Source organism: Trachypithecus francoisi, unplaced genomic scaffold (assembly GCF_009764315.1).
Source record: "Trachypithecus francoisi isolate TF-2019V2 unplaced genomic scaffold, Tfra_2.0 Lachesis_group13, whole genome shotgun sequence".
NCBI classification, from domain to species: Eukaryota; Metazoa; Chordata; class Mammalia; order Primates; family Cercopithecidae; genus Trachypithecus; species Trachypithecus francoisi.
The window spans coordinates 40,175,678-40,190,410 of record NW_022681458.1 but is presented as its reverse complement, the minus strand read 5'-3'; the positions used below and the strand labels follow the sequence as shown (position 1 = coordinate 40,190,410).

Below are 14,733 nucleotides of genomic sequence, written 5' to 3'. Positions count from 1 at the left end.
AGACAGGGGTCTTGCTACGTTGCCAAGCCAGGTCTCGAACTCCTGGCCTCAAGCAGTTCTCCTGCCTTGGCCTCCCAAAGTCTGGGATTATAGGTGCTAGCCACCATGCCTGGTCAAATCTTAGTGTCTTAATATCTCAGTAAATACACTTAATATGCTTAATAAATACTTAGCACACTTAATAGTAAATAATACAAGCTTAACACATTTGGTACAAACTTAATCAAATAGTTAATATCTTAGAGTTAATATATTAAGATAACAGGTTACTTGCCCAAAGTCATAAGGTGAAGTAGAGGCAGGAACTGGGCTTCCTAGCCTGGAGCCCTTTTCTCTACCTCAAGGGGCTACGTGAACCTCCAACTAAATGCTGAGTATCTCAGCACTGAAACAGCCCTAGGAGAATGAATAGGACACAGGGTCATCCCTGGCAAGTACTGTCAGATACTACAGTTTGGATACCATAATGTACAGTGTAGCCAGGACCTGCCTGACCAGCCCGTCTCTTCCCAGCAGCCACCGTGGTCCTGAGAGCTGGGTTAAGCCATCACCTTTAAAATCCTGGGACCACACTGTGCAATGCATGAATGGGAGACCCTCAGCTGTTAGCCACGAAGCACAGATGAGTTCAGTAGACAGCCAAGAGAATCACAAGGTTATGGCGTGGGGGCAACCAAAGACATTCATTCAGTAACTCTTGATTGAGCTCTCATAAGTTTTTTTTTTTTTTTTTTTTGAGGCGGAGTCTAGCTCTGTCGCCCGTACTGGAGTGCAGTGGCCGGATCTCAGCTCACTGCAAGCTCCGCCTCCCGGGTTCACGCCATTCTCCTGCCTCAGCCTCCCGAGTAGCTGGGACTACAGGCGCCCGCCACCTCGCCCGGCTAGTTTTTGTATTTTTAGTAGAGACGGGGTTTCACTGTGTTAGCCAGGATGGTCTCGATCTCCTGACCTCGTGATCCGCCCGTCTCGGCCTCCCAAAGTGCTGGGATTACAGGCTTGAGCCACCGCGCCCGGCCGAGCTCTCATAAGTTAATACACCGTAGTCCCTGGCACAGATGTTATCGACCTCAAGGAGTTTTCTGTATAGTATGGGAAGCAGAAATGAGAACAAACAATAATACAATATGATGACAACAATATTAACATATGTGCAAAGTGCTCAGGAGGCCCAGGTATTGGGAAACTGACTTTACAATGATGGGGCAGAAGTCTGAGGGGTCCTGTGTGAAGGAAATAGGTAGAAACTAGTTCTTCAAGGAAACGACCCCAAGTTGGGGTGGTGCAATGGAAAGCAAGTCCTCTTACTAGGGGAGTTGTCTGTTTACATCTCTAGTGTTTGACCCACAGAGTCAGCTCCTGGGTTGGGTTTTTGTTTTCCAGACTTTGGACAAAGTTTACCAAATGAAAAGCAAACCTCGGGGATACTGTCTGATCATCAACAATTACGATTTTACAAAAGCACGGGAGAAAGTGCCCAAACTTCACAGCATTAGGGACAGGAATGGAACACACTTGGATGCAGGTACAGTAGAACCCAAAAGAGAAAAGTGAAATATTTCTTATGCCTATTTTTTTTTTTAAATCAAAAGGGAGAGAACAAAAGCTATACCAAAAGGGCCATGTTTCAAGAAAATGGATTTAAACATATTTCCCTGTGGAGGTAAAGAACATTCTTATACATTTGTTAGTTTCCTGCTTTTTAAAAAATTAGTCTTTTAAATAGAAGCAATGTATGTATAAATATGAAATATCAAATCTTACTAAAAGACACAATGAAAAGCAGTAATAAGCTTTGTTTTTAATTCAGCTAACTGCATAGTGCTTCTGTGGAATGCATTAAGCGATGAAATTGCCATAGTATCAAACCTCTTATAGAGGCTGCATTTGTACAGGTTGGGCTGGTAAGTGCAGCAGAAATTGTGGCTTCTTAACAGAAACAGCATTTGCAAGTATTAAATATTAAACTGGTTAGCAGTTCTTTTGCTCAGCCTATTTAAGCTAAGATCAAGAACCTACACGTTAAATGAAAAAACAATTTGTAGTATGTGAATATAAAAAGTGACTACAACAACAAAAAATAAAAATCATCCATCACCATTGAGATATTAATAATTTTGATTTGATCAAAGAACTTTTGAAAATAGTGTTCATCAGGCATAACATCAATTATTGATTTGTTTTGCAAATGGAGGTAAGTTTAGAAAATTAATGTAGACTGATTATAATCATCAGGACTCTGTAATGGTCCCTAGTAACATTTTTTTTTTTTTTTTTGCGACAGAGTCCCACTCTGTTGCCCAGGCTGGAGCCTCCACTTCCCCAGTTCAAGTGATTCTCCTGCCTCACCTCCCAAGTAGCTGGGACTACAGGCACACACCACCACACCCGGCTAATTTTTGTATTTTTAGTAGAGATGGGGTTTTGCCATATTGGCCAGGCTGGTCTTGAACTCCTGACCTCAAGTGATCCTCCTGCCTCAGCCTCCCAAAGTGCTAGGATTACAGGTGTGAGCCACTACACCTGGCCCATGTTAACATTTGATTTGTTTATTTAAGCAAATCTAAGCCTTTAAAAAGGCACAGAGATTGGCCGGGCACGGTGGCTCAAGCCTGTAATCCCAGCACTTTGGGAGGCCGAGACGGGTGGATCACGAGGTCAGGAGATCGAGACCATCCTGGCTAACACGGTGAAACCCCGTCTCTACTAAAAAAAATACAAAAAACTAGCCGGGCGAGGTGGCGGGCGCCTGTAGTCCCAGCTACTCGGGAGGCTGAGGCAGGAGAATGGTGTAAACCCAGGAGGCGGAGCTTGCAGTGAGCTGAGGTCCGGCCACTGCACTCCAGCCTGGGCGACAGAGCGAGACGCCGTCTCAAAAAAAAAAAAAAGGCACAGAGATTAAGTCCATTGATGACATCATTCATCATTATGTGCTTGGTATTGAAAAAAACATTTTGAGCCCTTGATTTGTATTATTTTAAAATTAAAACATTTCTATTAAAATAACACTTGCTTCTATTTCTGGCAGTTCATTTTCTTATAACTGGCCCATGATTGACTAGTCTCTGGTAGGCATTCGAGTCTGTGTGTCCTGCTTTTTCTGTTCCTGTTCTTATGTTTTATGCTAAATGAGTAAAAGTAGGAGACCCCGCTGCAGAAGTCATTTCTCCTGAGAGACTCCCTTCTGTCCTGCTTCAGTGCCTTGAGATTCGCTTTACAGTCATTTTTTAAATCAACATTCCACATTTCCAAAGGATCAGAACTTTTTCACAGAACCAACACACTGTATTAGTCTTGCCAAAGTGCTTCCAAATCAACAATTGCATTTCAGTTTTTGTTTGTTCTATTCCTAATGCTAGACTGACTTTTTTTGTTTTAGACAGAGTCTCACTCTATTGCCCAGGCTGGAGTACAATAATACCATGATCTTGGCTCACCACAACCTCTGCCTCCCAGGTTCAAGCAATTCTCCTGCCTCAGTCTGCCAAGTAGCTGGGATTATAGGCATGTGCCGCCACACCCACACCCAGTTAATTGTATTCAGTAGAGATGGGTTTTACCATGTTGGTCAGGCTGGTCTCGAACTCCTGACCTCAGGTGATCCACTCACCTCGGCCTCCCAAAGTGCTGGGATTATAAGTGTGAGCCACTGCACCTGGCTGAGACTGTCTTTTGACTGATGGCTTATGTTTAGCTCTGATGTGCTGACAGGGACAAAATGCTGGAGAAGGAATAAAAAAGGAATAATCCAACAAGGATCAAGAGAACAGGAATGGAGACAATAGCTAATGAAAGGTTTCCAACAATTTGGGGGAGTTGAAACAAAAGAGTAGAGGTAATCGACTTAACAGAGAAAGCTACAACCTAACTGATTACAGAGGGGAACACAGAAAAGAGGCAAGCCTATTTACCCCACGGAATCCTGGAAACATTCAGCAATTGGAGGTACAAAGTGTAGGTGAGGCAATGAGCAGAAAACAGGAAGATTCTTTAAAGCCTATACAATCTTCAGATTCATACCTCCCTCTCATAGAGGCAGCAACTATTCTTATTCTACCATCATAAGGAACAGGAAGTTTATTTTCTCATAAAATTGAACCAGAGAAACTCTACACTTGGGTGTACCAGGCCCAGCAAAGGAAGCAATGAAGCATTTTACTGAACACAGAGAGACTGAAGAAAACCTACTGGTGGCGTGGAGTCAGATCTCTAAACCAACTTGGTTCCAAGAACACTGGCAGCAGATACAGATTTACCTCTGGAGCAGCTGAAAGCTCTAGCTAAAATGCATAGAGATAATGACATCTGGAGGTTTCCCAATGCAATGATCAGGTCTGCAACCATCATCTTGCTATGAAGTCCATCAGTGAACAAACCACATCCACAAACAGAGCTTTCAGTTGACTTTCTAATGGACTAATTAGTCAATTTATGAATGGACAACCAAAGGTCAGCAGGCGTTTGAAGAAAGCCTCTAATACAAAAGAGAGGCAGCTGGGTACGGTGGCTCACGCCTGTAATGCCAGCACTTTGGGAGCCCGAGGCAGGTGAATCGCCTGAGGTCAGGAGTTCAAGACCAGCCTGACCAACATGGTGAAACCCCATCTCTACTAAAAATACAAAAATTAGCCGGGTGTGATGGCAGGTGCCTGTAATCGCAGCTACTACAGAGGCTGAGGCAAAAGAATTGCTTGAACCTGGGAGGCGGAGGTTGCAGTGAGCCGAGATCGCACCACTGCACTCCAGCCTGGGTGACAGAGCAAGACTGTGTCTCAAATAAATAAATAAATAAATAAATAAATAAATAAATAAAAGGCAATGCAAACAACAAGAAAAACATGAAACAGAATATGAATGAAACAAAGATAATGTTGAGAAAAAAGCAAGCTTTTTTTATTGCTTAATATTGGTATTTAATGTTCTTAGAGAGTTAAATTTCCATAAAAGAACAAGATGTTATGAAACAGGGACAGAACAAGAAAGACTCCTTGAAAATTAAAAATATGAGCACCAAAATGAAAAATTCAATAAAGTAGAAGACAAAGTCTCAGAAAGTAGGATAAAAAGACAAAAATAGAAAATAGGAGCAAAAGACAAGAAAATTTGAAGCTGAATCAAGGATGTCCAATTTTTGACAATAAGAGTTCCAGAAAGAAAGGACAGAGAAAGAGGAAATGGAACTTTCCAAGAACGAAATGACACAATCTCCAGATTGAAAGGGTATAATGGATTAAGAATTACTTCCAAACATATCATACCCTAGACGCTTCTGGAAAGAGAAAAATAAGCCAAATATGTAAAGTATCGGGAATGAAAAGGTCTTCTCTCTAGCAACACTGAAAGCTAAGATTATGAAGAAAGGCGTTCGGAATTCTGAGGAAAAATGCTTTTGGAAATAGAACTCTATGAAGCAAAGACTCATACAAGGGCTCAAAAAATGTACTCCTCGTGGTTATGCTCCAGCAAAGGAAACTAATAAGAAAGAGGAAGTCATTGATGGAGGAAACAGGGAATCTACTATGGAAGAGACAGAGAGATGTCCCAGAAGAAGATAAATTCATCTGGCCTACAGAACAGCCAGTTGGTATTACAGCAGAAGGATGCAGTGCTCTGGATGGAAAGTTTTCCATGAAGAAATAAAAATGAGTCAGACAAGTAGCCTGAAAATGTTGAAAGATTTTGGCCAGATCCGTTACAGCACTTGGAGAAGAAAATAGTGTTAAGCATATAGGAAACAAAGCAGATGAAAAAATAATACAATTACTAATTCCAGGAAAGGCAAAAAGGTTAATAAGGAAACATAATGAAAGAACATTATGTTTACATAGTCTTAATAATAGAAATATTACTATGGGCCGGAGGTGGTGGCTCATGCCTACAATCGCAGCACTTTGGGAGGCCATGGTGGGTGGTCACTTGAGGCTAGGAGTCTGTGACCAGCCTGGCCAACACGGTGAAACCCTGTCTCTACTAAAAATACAAAAATTAGCTGGGTATGGTGGTGCGTGCCTGTAGTCCCACCTACTCGGGAGGCTGAGGCAGGAGAATTGCTTGAACCTGGGAGGCAGAAGTTGCAGTGAGCTGAGATTGTGCCACTGCACTCTAGCCTGGGTGACAGAGTGAGACCTTTTCTAAAAAAAAAAAAAAAAATTAAAAAAATAAAAATATTACTATGGATTCAACCAAAATTGTAAATAATTGTGTAAGAGCACCAAATGCTTATTCTCCATAATAAGAACTCAATGCGAAAGTCTAAAATTTATAAATGAGTAATTAGCAGTGTACCCAAATTCATTACAAAATGGAGGTTAATGTGAAAAAAGAGTGGTTAAAAACTGAAAGTGGTTGCCTTCATGGAATGTGACTAGGTAATAGGGAAGGATAGAGAGGGGATAACCTGTTGTAAAAGGTCTTTTAGTTCTATTTTATTAATGCATGTATTTTATTTTGCTAAACATAAATAATTTTGAGAAGGTTTAGGATAAAATAAGTTGGATCTTCTATTAAAAAATTGTTTTGTTTTTTCTGATTATGTAAATAATATAGTCATTTTTAAAATTGGTTCAGTAGTAAGCCTAAATGATAACTTACTCATCTTGTAAACTAATTTAGTAGAGAAAACAGACCAACAGTAACTCTCTGCTTTCTCATTTGCCCCAGGGTTTGAGAATGTTTTTAGCTGGTGGCAATAAATATTCGAAGCCTACAGAATCCAGCTACAAACATAGAGGGTTTTGCTCTTGAATTTCTGGTTCAAATCCTTTATTTATTTATTTATTTATTTATTTATTTTTTATTTTACTTTAAGTTCTAGGGTACATGTGCACAACGTGCAGGTTTGTTACATATGTATACATGTGCCATGTTGGTGTGCTGCACCCATTAACTCGTCATTTACATTAGGTATATCTCCTAATGCTATCCCTCCCCCCACCCCCACCCCACAACAGGCCCCGGTGTGTGATGTTCCCCTTCCTGTGTCCAAGTGTTCTCATTGTTCAGTTCCCACCTATGAGTGAGAACATGCAGTGTTTGGTTTTCTGTCCTTGTGATAGTTTGCTGAGAATGATGGTTTCCAGCTTCATCCATGTACCTACAAAGGACATGAACTCATCCTTTTTTATGGCTGCGTAGTATTTCATGGTGTATATGTGCCACATTTTCTTAATCCAGTCTATTATTGATGGACATTTCTTCTCTATCAATGTTATGCCCACTGTGCTCTCCAGCTCTGGTCTGTGAATTACTGTGGTATAACGTGACTGTTCAAATTTCACTTTTCAGAGGCTTTGACTGCGACCTTTGAAGAGCTTCATTTTGAGATCAAGCACCACAATGACTGCACAGTAGAGAAAATCTATAAGATTTTGAAAACCTACCAACTCATGGACCACAGTAACAAGGATTGCTTCATCTGCTGTATCCTCTCCCATGGAGACAAGGGCATCATCTATGGCACTGATGGACAGGAGGCCCCCATCTATGAGCTGACATCTCAGTTCACTGGTTTGAAGTGCCCTTCCCTTGCTGGAAAACCCAAAGTGTTTTTTATTCAGGCTTGTCAGGGGGATAACTACCAGAAAGGTATACCTGTTGAGACTGATTCAGAGGAGCAACCCTATTTGGAAATGGATTTATCATCACCTCAAACGAGATATATCCCTGATGAGGCTGACTTTCTGCTGGGGATGGCCACTGTGAATAACTGTGTTTCCTACCGAAACCCTGCAGAGGGAACTTGGTACATCCAGTCACTTTGCCAGAGCCTGAGAGAACGATGTCCTCGGTAAGTTTTGCCTACTCAGCCCACCTCACTGTTACACTACCTTCCCCTCCTACTCCATCACCACTACTATCTACTCACATTCAGAGACTATTAGAAAGTGATATGTGGTTTAGATGACATCAACAGGTCAGAGAACTGTGCAAGGGGAATGGTTTCCATTCATCTCTAGATGTCTAGCTGTGGATCACATAGCTGCACTTCCCAGGTCAGTTACAAAGTGGGAGAGTGGCAAGTGTTAACATCCTTAGTTTATAGATGGAAAAGCTGAGATGTTTTATTCCTTTATTCAGCACCTCAAAGGACAATCAGGGTGTCATAGAGCAGGAAAGACTGGTAAAGTCATATAGTCCAGCTCTCTGTCTTTAGGCCAAAACATGAGTGAGCCAATTCAACTAGTTTTGGAAATCTTCCAAAGAAGGCAATTCAATGTTTAACATCCTCCAACTCTGTCAAAAGTTCTATAAGAGCAAACCATCCTTAAAACCTCTTGGTGCATTTATGGGAAATAAACAGCAGGTTCCTTTTAGCCCTGTATTTCATGTTTTGAGTCTATGAAGCGTGAGAATTTCCCACAACTTAGATCATGAATCTAATTTAGATTTTGTAACTTAGATCTTGAATCCTGCAAGGTTTCCAGGGCTAGCTCCCAGGTAGAAGAAGAGGTTGCCTAACAAAAACGCTAAGAGATCTTGGTGAGAAGAAGGTAGGAGTAGCTGCAGGAGACATTGTACTTTCACTTGCCTTAAGTTTAATTGCATCAAAGATGAATCCACAGATGCAATGTCAATTTGAGGCAGAGAGTATTGGGGGGGGCATTGAAAAAACTGTGGGAGCCAAGTAACATGGAGAAGAGTGAGATACGCACAGGTCAGGAGAGAAAGAAATCAACTCTAATATTGACACTGAGGTTTCTGACGGTCAAAAGAGTTCCTAAATAAACCAAAAGTAAGTTATTAAGCTCTGAGACAACGCATTTACCAGGAAAGTTGGGGTAGGTCTTGGTTTAGCAACTTATTGTTTCAAATGACTGATATTTTGAGAGAAAGAACTACAGAGCTATCTCTGAGCACAGCAGAGGAGACAGTTCATCAGTTGCTTTCCCCCACAGATAGTCACAATGTTATGTGATGTCTTTCAGAGGCGATGATATTCTCACCATCCTGACTGAAGTGAACTATGAAGTAAGCAACAAGGATGACAAAAAAAACATGGGGAAACAGATGCCACAGCCAACTTTCACACTAAGAAAAAAACTTGTCTTCTCTTCTGATTGATAGTGCTATTTAGATATATAACACTATGTTTATTTACTAATTTTCTAATTAGTTAATTTATTAGCTATTTTGCACTTTTTTGTAAGAGCAAAAGTTAATAGGATATTAACAACAATAACACTGTCTCCTTTCTGTTATGCCTAGGGCTTTGGGAATGTTTTTACCTGGTGGCAATAAATACTAGATGCCTGCAAAATCCAGCTATGAATATAGCTGGATTTTGATTCAAATTATTATCAACATTAAGCCCACTGTTAATATTCTATTAACTTTAATTCTTTCTTGCAGTCAAATTCCACACTACCACATCAAAAAATAGAAAACAGCCACCTACGGTGGCTCATGTCTATAATCCCAGCACTTTGGGAGGTTGAAGTGGGGGGATTACTTGAACCCAAGAGGTCAAGGCTGCAGTGAGCCATAGTCACACCACTGCACTCCAGCCTGGGCGACAGAGTGAGACCCCCGTCTCGAAAAAAAGTTTTATTTTTTTTGAGACGGAGTCTCGCTCTGTCGCCCAGGCTGGAGTGTAGTGGCGCGATCTCAGCTCACTGCAACCGCTGCCTCCTGGGTTCACGCCATTCTCCTGCCTCAGCCTCCCGAGTAGCTGGGACTACAGGCGCCCACCACCACGCCTGGCTAATTTTTTGTATTTTTCAGTAGAGACGGGGTTTCGCCATGTTAGCTAGAATGGTCTCGATCTCCTGACCTCATGATCTGCCCACCTTGGCCTCCCAAAGTGCTGGGATTACAGATGTGAGCCACCATGCCCAGCCAAATTTTTTTTTAAATAAAACAAAATTTTGTTGAAATCTTTTAAAAATTCAGATTATTTTACAAGTTTACATAATTTATCCCCAAACTTGCTTTTTGCCTTCTTATTGCTTTCATGATGTATATATGCTTGGCTAACTATATTTGCTTTTTGCTAACAATGCTGTGGGATCTTTTTATGCATTTGCATTTGCTCTTTCATCTCTGCTTGGATTATTTTAAATCGTTAGGAATTAAGTTATCTTTAAAATTTAAGTATCTTTTTTCAAAAATATTTTTTAATAGAATAAAGTATAATTTGATCTTATTGCTCCTTGGAGATTTTTTTGTGTTTGATTTTGGTTTCTGCCAATGACATCTCACAGGTGGAAAACATCTGGACCACAGACATGTTCTACTTGAGTCTCCCATGGTTGACACACACAGTTGTATTTTTAAAATTTGTTGTCAACATTTAAAAATTAGGAGATATCACATAAAAACCAGGATACCTTCTTTGAAAAAAATCATACTATCTGACAATATTGACCTCACGCTTTTGCATGGCAAAGGTCTGAGAAGCACCTTCTTCAGATGGGACAGTGCTCTGCAGGTCATTCTCCTCCACCGGTTGTGCCCCAGCCCTGCCCAAGCCCCTCTACTGAGGCTGCTGTCAGTTGTCACTTACCACTGTGCTTATGCAATTGTTTTCCTTGTGTGTAGCCCACTTCACTTATTGATGTTGCCTGCCCTGTGGGTGTCTGAATTCTGGTGATGGTCCAGAGAAGGTGGTAAGAATCATCAGAAACCCTTCCTAAGTCATAGGTTAGGGAACATGATTGAGAGGTAGGGAAGTAGGGGGCATGGGTATGAGAGAAAAAGGTTTTAGAATAAAATCAACACATCATCTTTTTTTGCTACCTAAATGCCCCAGGGGACAAAGGTACACCCCCCCCCCCCAAAATATAGTTAAAGTCCAATAGGAAGAAGGCCTTCAAATCTACTTCTTTCCTATGAAATATATAAAGGTGGAAGAAAAATAGTACAAAACTCAGAGAAAGCTCAGCTCCCAGTACGGAGAGCATCATTTTTCAATGAAGCGTCCATGATAAGCTGTGAAATTCAGATGAGAATTCAAACATTTTCAGCCACTCAGAAGAGAGCAAAAATAGAGTCAGAGCAACCCAAGAACTAAACTCATTATACACATGTTCTTAAGAAAACCCTCCCAGGAGTTTCCTGGGCCTACAGAAATGGTGTGCCGACCATCTTCAACAATGGAGAGCAGCTTTGTTTATGATTCTTGTCTTTTCTTGCTACTATCTTCCACAGTGTCAGAATCATCCTTAGAAACAGTAATAGAGGCCAATCTCCCAGAACATTCTTCATACATTTCTTCATTCTTAGAAATTATCTTTTGCCTGTAAAAAGAAAGGAACGATGTATCAATGTCAACTCAAAAGCTAGAAAGCGTATAGGATATTTGGGGTGTGGGGAGAGCAGTGTGCCTTTGTTCCTTCACCACAGCCGTCTCTCACTCATTACTTCCAGTGGTTTTGAATTTAGTGAGGTATGGTGTTCAGGTGACTGAAGTCCTGTATGAGGAATTTTCTACTAAATCAATGCAATAAATAACTTTCCTCTGTTAAAGTATTGACCAAAATTTATTTTAATGATTTAAGATGCAGCTTCAGGTAACAGTACACCTTCTGATCCAAAGCTGATTTCCATAGGAACCAGAAGCAGCTGCATGTAATGGTAAGACCATCAGACTCCCAGGGGAGATGGATTTAAAAACCACTCTCAGTCATAGAACTGAGCAAACTCAGAAACTGGGAGCTAAATTTCCTGTGTTGTTTTGCACAGAAACAAGGACACAGGTGAATGGGAGAAGCGTAGACACATCTCCACTCCACCTCAAGTGAACTATCTGGCTTTGTGTCGCTGGCCTACAGTGACATACCTCCCTCCCGAAAATGCCTGTGCCTTGACATAACTAGGGAGCACTTGGTCTATCTTCCTAACCCATTCCTCACTCAAGCTCCTTCCCACTCCTAAAGAGAACTCAGCCATGTCTTTTTCAGCAGCAGCCGCACTTCAGATGAATGTTCTCTTCCATCAGGATCTGTATGGTGTACTTATACTTTTCTTCAGTTTCAGCACACTTGGTTTGAAGCATTTTCTCCAGATTTCCCACTGTAGCTTTCTGAAAGACAAACATTTTAAAGCCATCTTCCCCAACCCAGAGCCATCCAGGGCAGAGCTATACGGCAGAGCTGGACAGAGACCTGGGTTCTTCCCCCAACCCCCATCCCCACTCCAGCAGGGACTCACCTCTTTTTGGAGTTCCAACTCGGTATAGTAGAGGTTTGCGTTAAGTGACTCTAGGATGAGGGCTTGTGCATGTAATTCTTCCTCCATGACCTGCATAAGAATAAGTTGTTGCAGGACATCATGCCGATGTCTATTTATTTAGTCTCTTCTCCAGGGCACCTGGACTGTAATGCAAGGGAGCAACTTGAGCTACTTTTGCATCACTCATGGCCACTCACACCCTGTCAGTCCTACCTTGTCTTTGTCTCACTCATGTATATCCTTCTCTTCAGCCTCACCAGAGCTCACATGAATGGTTACAATGACAATCAGTTATTCATTCACTAAGCAAGTCTTTATTAAATACCTACTACTAATTCCAACTATATGACACTCTGGAAAAGGCAAAACTATAGAGATAGAAAAAAGACTAGTGGTTTCTAGGGATTTGGAGGGCAAGGGAGGGATGAATATGTGGGGGAGAGGGCACTTTTAGAGCAGTGAAACTATTCTGTATGACACTATAATGGTGGCTACATGACATGATATATTAGGCAAAACCCACAGAATGTACAACACAAAGAGCCCTAATGTAAACTATGGACTTTAGTTAATAAGAATGCATCCACAGCGGCTCATCAACTGCAACTAATGTGGCACCCCAATGTAAGATACTACTAATAAAGGAAACTAGTGGTGGGGTGGGGTGGGGTAGTATATGGGAACTCTCTGTACTTTCTGCTCAATTTTTCTGTAAACCTAAAACTGCTCTAAAAAGTAGCTTCTTGAAACAAACACACAAACAAACTTCCACTAAAGAATGAATAGAAGCCTGTGCAAAAGTCCTTAGAATGCAAAATGCTCATTGTGTTTGAGGACCCAAAGGAACACCAATATGGCTGGAATAGAGACAGTAAGGATAGAGGGCCATGGTGAGGAAATACAGGGAAGCCTGGTGGCATCTGAGAGGACAAGGTAACCTAAGAACAATGGGGACCCATTGAAGGGCGTCAAGCAGAGAAGTGAATGCACGTATCTCACTTGCTTATATTATGCTCCAGGGGATGGACTGGAGGGGCAAGAGGGAAAGCAACGGAACTAAGGAGGAGAGTACTACAGTCGTGCAGCTGAGAAATAATGGACTAGGGTAAGGGGTAAGGTGACAACAGAGTTGGAGGGACGTGGATGAATGTGGACTATGTTATAGAGGATTGGCTGAGGCTGCTGGGTTGAATTTGGGAGAGTGAAAGGAAAGAAGAAATCAAGGATGACTTCAGGTCTAGGCTTAGAACAGCTGAGGGAGTTGACAATTCGGGGGCTAACTCTCTGGTGGATAACTGAGAGTGTGGAGCTGGGCATGTTAATTTTGAGGTGCCTGTATGTCACTTATGCTGAAATGTCAAATGGGCAGTTGGATGTACAAGCCTGGAGCTCAGGAGAGCGGCAAAGCTGGAGGCATCAACCCAAGTTATCAGCACAGAGATGGCTTTTACATCTGTGTGAACAGATGAGCTCTCCAAAGGAAAAACGGGAGATAAGAGAAGTGGGGCCTGGGAACCAGCCTCAAAATACTCCAGGACTTAGAAATTAGGTGGGAGAACAATGGGGTGCCATTGAAGGGTTTTAAGCAGAGTTCTAGTTCTAGTAAAGAAGATTGAGAAGGTGTGACCAATGAGGTGAAGGAAATGCCAGAAGCCCATGAAAGCTAAGAGAGGTGAATGTTGCAAGGAGAGAGTGATAAATTGAACCTGATACTGCTCATGTCAAGTGAGGTGAAGCATTCTTTGGATTTGGAAACTCAGAAGGTACTTGTGATTTTAACAAGAGCAGTTTCCATGGCTGGGATGGGAGCAGAAGTCAGGTTGAGGTGTAAATGGGAGATGACCCTTCTAACAGGTTCTGCCTCCCGTCATTTTGACTCTTCAGATTCTCCTTCACATTGCTGCCACAGTTGTTTTCCCAAATAATACTCTCCTCCTCAAAAATCTCCAGTGGCATCCCATTTGGAGAAAAGCAAGTGTTGGGGCAGGGAGCGGAGCCCTTAAATAGGGTGGCATCTAAGAAGGTGGCATTTGAATAAAGACCAGGATGAGGAAAGGAAGGAAGTAATGTGGATATCTGGGAAAGAGCTTTTCAGGAATAGAGAATATCAAAGCCCCCAAGGTAGGAGCATCCTGGCCTGTTAATTAAACAGCAAGGAGGCAAGTGCCTCTGGGGTGGAGTGATGGAGGGAAGAAATAGAAAGAGATGCGGTTAGAGGAAGGAACCACCAGCAAGGAGCAGGTAGAACAATCCCCAGAGCCAATACAGGGCTGGGAACAGTTCATGGTCCCACCAGGCAGAGTAGAAAATCCTTCTCATACAGAGGGTGTGGTGTCGAGTACTCAGAGGGTATTACCTCAACAGTGGGGGAAAATTAGTTCCACACTAAAGACTGCTTTAGTTCTGCCCAACAAAGCTTAAAAAGCAAGGCTCAAAAGGATCAAACTGTTTCCAAGCAACTTAACTACATCCCAGGGCAAAATTCAAGATTATCTAAAGGAATATAAAAATATTCAGCACCCAACAAGGTAAATAGCACAATGGCTGACATCCAAGCCAAACTTACCA

The 14,733-nt window shown here is 41.8% G+C and overlaps 2 protein-coding genes and 1 long non-coding RNA gene across 10 annotated transcripts in view; 1 reads left to right on the top strand and 2 right to left on the bottom strand.

Moving 5' to 3' along the window:
* LOC117094663 overlaps nucleotides 1-2,643 on the bottom strand; it is a 29,698-nt gene extending 27,055 nt beyond the window's left edge. The window contains exon 1 of the long non-coding RNA XR_004441630.1: nucleotides 2,581-2,643. This is a non-coding gene — a long non-coding RNA (uncharacterized LOC117094663). The remainder of the gene's footprint in view (nucleotides 1-2,580) is intronic.
* The window catches only part of CASP8 (caspase 8), a 60,145-nt gene extending 50,660 nt beyond the window's left edge, over nucleotides 1-9,485 (top strand). For 7 of the 8 annotated variants that reach the window (XM_033230724.1, XM_033230718.1, XM_033230717.1 and 4 more), the window contains 3 exons: nucleotides 1,381-1,522; nucleotides 7,282-7,783; nucleotides 8,922-9,485. In XM_033230724.1, the coding sequence (XP_033086615.1) occupies nucleotides 1,381-1,522; nucleotides 7,282-7,783; nucleotides 8,922-9,057 (780 nt within the window). In that variant the 3' untranslated portion in view covers nucleotides 9,058-9,485. Of the gene's footprint in view, nucleotides 1-1,380; nucleotides 1,661-7,281; nucleotides 7,784-8,921 lie in introns of those variants that run through there. The other variant, XR_004441628.1, reaches the window with a different exon arrangement.
* A 1,314-nt stretch (nucleotides 9,486-10,799) lies between these two features.
* The window catches only part of FLACC1 (flagellum associated containing coiled-coil domains 1), a 48,445-nt gene continuing 44,511 nt past the window's right edge, over nucleotides 10,800-14,733 (bottom strand). The window contains 3 exon segments of the mRNA XM_033230709.1: nucleotides 10,800-11,231; nucleotides 11,907-12,016; nucleotides 12,145-12,234. Coding sequence (XP_033086600.1) covers nucleotides 11,105-11,231; nucleotides 11,907-12,016; nucleotides 12,145-12,234 — 327 coding nt within the window. The 3' untranslated portion in view covers nucleotides 10,800-11,104.